This window comes from Phalacrocorax aristotelis, chromosome 1 (genome assembly GCF_949628215.1).
Source record: "Phalacrocorax aristotelis chromosome 1, bGulAri2.1, whole genome shotgun sequence".
Classification (NCBI taxonomy): domain Eukaryota; kingdom Metazoa; phylum Chordata; class Aves; order Suliformes; family Phalacrocoracidae; genus Phalacrocorax; species Phalacrocorax aristotelis.
The window spans coordinates 57259238-57267574 of record NC_134276.1 but is presented as its reverse complement, the minus strand read 5'-3'; the positions used below and the strand labels follow the sequence as shown (position 1 = coordinate 57267574).

The 8337-nt window shown below is 42.1% G+C and overlaps 1 protein-coding gene across 1 annotated transcript in view; it reads right to left on the bottom strand.

Moving 5' to 3' along the window:
* Positions 1–387: 387 nt before the first annotated feature.
* Positions 388–8337, bottom strand: part of GPC6 (glypican 6) — a 777195-nt gene continuing 769245 nt past the window's right edge. Inside the window, exons 8-9 of the mRNA XM_075089625.1 lie at positions 2143–2318; positions 388–1695 (exon numbers count right to left, since the gene is read on the bottom strand). Coding sequence (XP_074945726.1) covers positions 1493–1695; positions 2143–2318 — 379 coding nt within the window. The 3' untranslated portion in view covers positions 388–1492. The remainder of the gene's footprint in view (positions 1696–2142; positions 2319–8337) is intronic.

Here is an 8337-nt window from a genome sequence, read left to right as displayed (position 1 = left end):
CTGCCATCACAAATAACATCTGTGTCCTTCTCTAGGCCTATCGCACAAACTTACATGCTCCCTACAAATACACACATATGAGAGAGATTTTCTCCCCCACCCTGCAAATATGTTAAGAAATGGACAACTGGGTATGTAAAAAATTCTCTTCTTTGATTTTCGTGCTCACCAGTCATTAAAGGGTTACTTTTCAGAGCAGCACAAAAAAAGAAGAGCTGGTTGACCAAACATTTTTTTTTTCTTACAAAGAAGTGTCAACCCTGAGCTTGTAATTAAGAAGTTAAAATCTGTGATTTATATATATTTATATATATAAAAATAGATGATCATACTAAGACTAAAAAAGTGAAAGAAATCTCCATGTCAGTACTATATTTTTTTTTTGTTCTGAAATTTTGCGGAAGAAATCCTTGTGATGCTGAAATTAACTGACATGAAAGATGTAGTTAGACGTGAAATACGCTATTGATCAGGTTGCTGTTAGTCCATTAGAGAATTGTCGTCTCGGTAGGATAACGAACATAGTAGCAGGAAGTCCTAATCGATGTCAGAACAGCGCCAAAGGGAAAGAGGTTATATCACAAGAGATTATTTTCTGTCCAAACCCTTGAGGGGAGATTTGTCAGGAGCATTGTTTAGCATTACCACCAGGGCTGATGGTGAGATAAGTGGAAATCTGTGCCAATTGTATAACATGGATAAATACTAAAAGAAGCTAGGTGAAATCGTGCTACTACTCAATTTATACTGGGCATTAAGATTTAAATCCTAAACAACTGTAACATGATATTCTGAAGCTAGTGGAGTTACAATCATACTAAAAGAGATTTTTATTTTTCAGCTTCTCTACCTTCATACCAGTCTGATGTGGTTGGCAGGTGGAGTGCAAGGCATTCACCGCTGAGACATAGTTTTGTGTTGGAAAAAAAAAATCCAGACTTCCTCCCTATAGCAATGATCATTCTGATGACCTGAATCATCCTACAGAAGTTTCTAAAGGAAACCTGGATGTCAGTGAAGAACGGTTGCATTTTTTTTGTTGTTCCTTTCTTGTCTTTTTTTTGTTTCATTGATATTCTGTTGAAATGCAGCAGCCTTGGTCAGGCCTGATTCAGAAAGAAAACTGTGTTCTTGGTTTCTTCCCCCCTCTTTTTTCTTGTTATGGAAAAACACACACTGTAAGATCCTTTTTTAACTTTTGCAGCATAAAAGGAAATGAAGCTCAGAAAGTCTCCTGTAATAAAGGTTTGAGAAAGAATTCTCTCAAGAGTGGATATCATCTTCAGAGATATCTGAAAAAAGCAGGAATTAGTTCAGTCTGGCACCTGGTACTCTTTGGGAAAACAAAAAAGGGAAGCAGGTTGCAGTACTGCTCTCTTCTCGTAGAAAACTGCAAGTGTTTGTGGCATGGTCCATTGTCCAAGAGTATAAGAAAAGAAGAAAGTTGGCTGTTTCTGTAGCTAAAACACAGTTTCTCTGACCAGATCCAGGATTATCTCCACTGTCTCTGCAGTACGAGACTGATGAAGATGACGAGCAACGTCTGCAGTGACCGGCCAGGCTGCGCGGCTGAAGCCTCCACCTCCCTCCTGTCGGAGTCGACTGGTGGTGCTTCAGTGGTGATGAAATCAAACTCTGTGGGACAGATGTCATCTGTACAGCCGCTTCCGCTGCCTGAGCCACTGGTTTCGTCACCTGGCACAAAGGAGGAAGGGAAACAACATGAGGGCCACAGTTTACAGCGGTCATGCCTTTTCTCCGTTCCTGTTCCACCCGGCACCCTGGTGGGGATGAACACCTTGGGAACAGGAAGGTGTTGGTGGTGCTAACTTTCATTCAGTAAAGCATCCAAATGAAAGCCACCATGATTTAATCAGGTGCTTAAATGCCCTTCTGAAAAAGGAGCTAACTGCTGGCATTATAGAAAGCCCTCAGTGCCTTGGTGGATTTGACATGAAGATAAGCAACAGAAGCAAAAGAAACAAATATATGACTGTAATTTCATGGGACAGAAAAAGACTGGGTTTGTTTTAATTGTCAGCAGCACAGAGCACAAAGGCTGAAGAAAGTTATTCTAAGGGAAGAGATTTATAAGTATGTTTAAAAAATATACTTATTTAATGTCAGTTAATGGTTTCTTACTTGTATCCTGGAAGTTGACATCATTTCCATTGTACGCGTTCTTCAGTTTGTTAGTCATAACACGTAAGGCCATGATTTGTTGTCGAATGAAGGTGTCTGGCCTTGTGATGTCCACATCTACTTCTGGATTGTTGATCTGATTGGTCAAGCCATCGTTCATAATCTCAGGCAAGTATCTATATAGCAGGATGAATGATTAGTTTAAAATGCAATAAATTTCGGAAATAGAAGACTGTACAGTAAATGCTGTGCTAAGCAGTTCAACACTGATAATGACTACACAGTTCTTAAACAGTTCCAGTGAAACAATTCTAAAAATATGGTTTTTAATTTTACCACCTCTAAGGCCCTTTTTAGTAGCTCAGCAGCATGGAGAGCAGAAAGGATTTAAACTCTACAACCTCCTAACTCTCCACATACTCCCCAGCAAGTGCACTGGCTCTGTGAACTATGGAAGAGGTTCATCAGCCAGCAGTAAGTCACTACAAGGTCAGATCCTTTACTGATATGGATGGTTGCACACTAAATTAAGCATCTAACAGTGTGTTCTTCTGTTTTTATTTCTTTCTGCTTCAAAATTATGAACTCCTTTGTTATATATAGCATATTTGTTGTTCTGAGATAGCTTAAAAGGCTATCCTGAGGCATTACAGCTCTCCTTGTTTAAAGGAAGCACTTAATTAATTTTCTTCTCCAATTCTTCCTTGCATCCCCTTTTTGACCACCGTGAACAACGTCTCCAGCCTATCTGATGTACAGGCCCATTAACGGCATTGTGAGATTGGTAAACTCCAGCGTTCTCTTTGATTTGGTCCTATTCTTCACAAACAGGCTATATTTGCATCTCCCACATGCTTTGTGCATAACATATTTAAGGTATTGCATTTCCTATCCATCCTCACATTTGAATTTTTTATTCAGGCTCTTAGCTTATCATTTCTTGATTACTGCAATGTTCCTTTCTCTGACCTGGGCAAATGTAGTCTTAGGCTGCCTACAGGCAGCAAGTGTGCTTTTGCAGGTGTCTCTGTCTGTAGAGATACAAAAATCAGCCCATGCCTCCAATCAACCTACTGTAAAAGTCTTCATCATCTTTTGTTAAGTACGCACACTTTTTCCCCTGCTGCTCTTTGTCCTCAGGAAACTCTCCTTATAGGCATCTGCAAAGCTACCTTTTCTCCCACTTTGAATCTCTGTTAAAAATTATCTGTGCATTTCACAGCTGCTAGGATGATAAAGGGATAACATTATTTCTCTGTGCTGGCATGGTATCCTGAGAAAACAGTATATCACTGCTTCCCTGTTGTCTCTCATCTCTCTTTATTTACCTACTATCTTTGTCTCACATTTAGACTGCAAGGGATTCAGGACAGATCTACCCTTTGCTCATGGTCTTTATCAGGATATGATCTATTTTGTAATTAGTTTGTGTACCAGGCTATCCTACTGATGTTTGTGGGACTCCTCACATTGGTACGTGCTCAGCCAGTAGTGGTAGCAGAGTCTAGCTTACTAATGGCAAACTGTCATGATGCCTGGTACCAAATGTAGTTTAAGAGTATTTTACTTCACTCTCACTTGTGCCAGCCCAGTTCTCCATCAATATTCAAATTTGGCACTGGTGCCAGTGTTACGTTCATATTGGTCCGGAAAATAAATAAATTCATTAAAAATGAATGTAGAAGTAAGGGAGAAGTCATGGTTAAGAGATAACAAGTTTTGTGTTGCTTCTGGAGGTTCACAGAATGATGGCTGCTTTGCTGCACCAGGGAAGGGCTTAGTCTCATCGTAACAGATACTCTCTTTGCACGATGAGACTCATTTGTCATCAGTGGCCTTTGAAATCCTACATGAGAATAATCCTGGGGGAATGTGAACATATAAGAACAAAACATGACTGCCAAAAATACCCAGCCTCAAAATGTGTGTCCTGTTGTTTCACTAGTACCATAACAAGAAATAACAATGCCGTAGGGATCCCATCCAGACTCCCGTGACACAGATTTAACGACGGTGAGAATACAGAACCACCTCCCCTAGTATGGAGAACGGCAGACTGCAGTGATATGAATCACCAAAGACAGAAATTGGAAATAATTCTGCAGAGCTGCTTGAAGGCAGCGGGACGGAGACCTTGGCATACAGGGAAGCTCTGGGCTCTGAAGGAACAGCACCTCCATCTGTCACACGTCTCTACAAATGAAATGGCTGCTGTAGATAAATTACTCAGCCTAGGAGTAAATCAGTGATTTCAAGGTGCAGTTGATTAAAAAAAGTAAGAATGTAAGAATTGCCCTACCGGCTCAGAGAGGATGTCCATCTCGCCCAGTATTTTGTCCATGACAATGGTCATAGCAGTTAGCAGCTAGAAGTGATTTGAAATTGCTGAGCATTCATGTGGATTGCTTTCCTTGTTTATGAAGGGTTAGCTGCTCTTCATTGCAAGCCAGCCATGAGAAGCTATGGATACCTCTGAATGGCAGTTCATAGGCTTTCTTTGACTGATTTATGTTTGATTTCATCTTGTCTCATCACAATAATAAAAAAAGGATGTATTGACTTCTTAGTAAGCTTTTCATATGGAGAGAATATGAGTTAGTTTGGAGATTTAAAGCAGTGAGAGAGCGTGCTTTTTACTGAGGTTCGTATTCTTCACTGTGATCAGTGCGGATCCGGTGTCCTTCTGAAGACCATCTAACTTTAAATAGGCCAGCCCATTCAGTCGTAGGAAGTGAGTCAATCTGTCACACACCCCCTATTATCTGCTTCGGGATTTGGTGATTCTCAACGCATTGCTAGCATGGAGGGGTTAACCTCTCAGGAGAACAGTCCAGTGCACGTCACCTACATGTGTAAGGGAGCCATACAGGATGGGGGTCACAAGAAATCCATTACCTTATGATTGCCTAAAGGTTAGGTGGATACTTAAATTCCCAGGTGAATGAGCCTCTTGGCATTTAGGGCATAAGAGCAGAAGAATTAGTGAGGCTGAAGATTCATCTTTAGGTTTACCAAAACTAAGATACCAAAGATACCAAAACTTGTACGTCTAAATGCAAGTGTCTGCATATGAACAGAGTACCACTCTCGCCAGATCTAGTCATCACAAGATCAAGTAAAAAAAGTCAGGAGTTTATTCATCAGTGGAGTGGAGACAGCTGTTGGAGTCCCACATGCCTCTGGCCAGATGACTAGTTCATTAGATTTCATCTGCTGGGATTCAGTTGCACAAATATAAACATCTGGTGCCATTTGAATTCTCTTGGTTATTCCTCCTCTTGTTACTAGTCCTGAAAGGACGTAAAATAATATTAGGGGTCTTTCTCAAGGCAGCTGAATCAAGTCTTCAGTGCCACTTTAGCTACAAGGGGATATGCTGCTTGGTGTCCTGCTGCCACACCAGTAGGGTTTGAACATTCTGTAGGTCTAGTGTCTTATTTGCCAGCTCCATGAAGGTGTCTTGACTATTCAGACCATCTCACATATCAGTAGATAAGTGTGTTTAGACAGTTGAAAACTGCCACATTGACTACACTGACAGGATATTGAGGCTCTCTTCAGACACGGAAGGAGCAATTAACATTGGTGATTTCTAAAATGCTCTAGCAGTTCTTGTGTACGCTCTGGTCCAGATGGGAGGGAGTGTCCTGTGCCATACTCATCTCAGACGTGAGTGGGTGCATTAAAAGGAGTGCAGCCAGCAGGTCAAGGGAGGTTACCCTCCCCCTCTACCCTGCCCTAGTGAGACCACATCTGGAGTACTGTGTCCAGTTCTGGGCTCCCCAGTTCAAGAAGGACTTGGAAGTGCTTGAGGAAGTCCAGCGGAGAGCTACTAAGATGATCAAGGGACTGGAGCGTCTCCCTTATGAGGAAAGGCTGAGAGACCTGGGTTTGTTCAGCCTGGAGAAAAGCAGACTGAGGGGGGATCTCATCAACACCTATAAATATCTAAAGGGAGGGTGTCAGGATGATGGGACTAGGCTCTTTTCAGTGGTGCCCAATGACAGGCCAAGGGGCAATGGGCACAAGTTGGAACACAGGAAGTTCCACTTAAATGTGAGAAAAAACTTCTTTCCTGTGAGGGTGCCAGAGCAGTGGCACAGGCTGCCAAGGGAGGCTGTGGAGTCTCCTTCCCTGGAGACATTCAAAATGCACCTGGATGCGTTCCTGTGCCCCCTGCTCTGGGTGTCCCTGCTCAAGCAGGGCGGGTTGGGCAAGATGATCTCCAGATGTCCCTTCCAACCCCTGCCATTCTGTGATTCTGTGACATGGTGGAGAGTCTCAGATGACACTACTCTCGCTTGGGCAACGCAAATGACTCCTTATTGTCTCATTCACAACCATCTATATTTAAATGCACGAATTTACATGTCTGAATGTAAAGCTGGATTCTGCCCTCATTACCGAACTAGTTCACCTATTTCATGGGGGGGGGGGGGGAAGGGAAGGCAGAAAATCCTATATGGAATGTAAATATCTTTGAATTTTTTTCCTTTCTTGAAGGGACTGGTACAGATACAGGAACATGCAGCCCAAGGTGTTTTGTGAGTGACAGCCTCTGAGAGGCAGCCCGGCACATGTCCTGACAAAAGCATTTTGATGTGTGTGGGGTAGGGTTAAGTCACACCGAATATGAAACCATGTCTTGGGACCACTTTTTGACAGAAGATTTGTTGCTGGCTGGGCAAAGTTGTTGAACACAGCTGCTTTTGCTGCAGTTCTGTAAGTGGAGACACCCCTGTGAATTTTAAGCTTTGCTGCTGCGTCTGCTCTTGTTAATGATCTCTTTGTACGCCTGGACATTACAGGAACTGTATGTCCATTATAAATGAAAAGGAGAGAAGTGTCAACCTGAATCAGTGTCTGTTCTTTGTATTCTTCTAGCAAAAAAAAAAAACCCAAACCAGCTTTCTTAGCCCTCTGAGTATAGAGAAGCTGAACAATACTGTTTGTTTTCTGCTGTTTGCTCCTTGCCCAGCTGTGTCAGGGTTTTAGTGCAAGTTACATTGTTTTCTAAAATATTAATGCTTTCTGTTCTTCTTAGCCTTTCCACAGTTCTTGCCTGTCTCAGCAGACACAATGAAGATGTCTTTTGGCACATCACAGCCAAGCATCACAAAGCCTATTTAAAACCACTCTTCTTTTTAATATCCAGTTAATGTTCCACGGTGTTTGCTTCTTTTTCAAGCCAAAAATGACTGATGCATCTTTCAGGTCATTAAAGGCTGTAGCTATGAAAGAAACAACAAAAAAAGGAGGAATCTTCTGGTTTTCAAAAGACGTCTGCCTTAATGGGCAGCATTCTCCATATTTTGCTGCTGCAGCAGCTGCTTTCAGTACAGCTGGAGCATCCCACCTAGGTAGTACTGGAGTTTTTCCAGGTGCACGGAATTGTAGGCAATAGAGTACAAAATACAGCACAGGCTTACTCAGGCTGGGCTGAGGGTAGGCAGGCACATCTGTTCCAGAAAGATAAGTGTAGTGGAAAATTGGCTTATTTGGCTAACTAGATTACCTCATCTGATTCTGTTTGCTGAGGAGGTAATCCCCATGGGATATTTTCATTTTTTTTCTCCATCTTGGAGAAAAGCTTGAGGAGACAGAAGGAGAGGGAGAAAATATCTCATCTGCCAGTTTGTTGGAGGGAAGAAGCTGAAAAAATAAACTAGAGCCATCAATTAAGGATAGGCAATTTTCGCACTTACCGAGAAGTGGTTTGTTCCCACTTTCACTAGTGATGCTAAATGGTTATCTTTGCCTACTGCCAGGTAAAGGACATTCAACTCATTCTCATTGCAAGCCTTGCTGGCCAGCAATGAGCAACTTCGCCAGGGCAGGCACCGATCTGGCGAGTCTTTCTTCCTACCTGAATTTCACCAGGAATTAAAGGCTCTCTGCCAGGGAATTAGGCACTTACCTACCTATGGCAGGAGCAGAAGAAAATTTCAGGCCAGCTGAGACTCTATCCTGTGTTTGTTTTGGTGAAATACCTTGCCATTTTGAGACAGACATTGGAAACGACAGGGTTCATTTTCCCTTTTATTCCTTACATTTCTCTATTTTTTTTTCTGTTTATAATTACTGTCTGCGTTGTATATAATTCTATTTCTTCTTGTTTGTACTTGGAAGAGTGATAGGTTCTTCATGGAAAGGAATGCAGGTCTCATCTCTTCTACAGATTACAGCCTTCCAGAG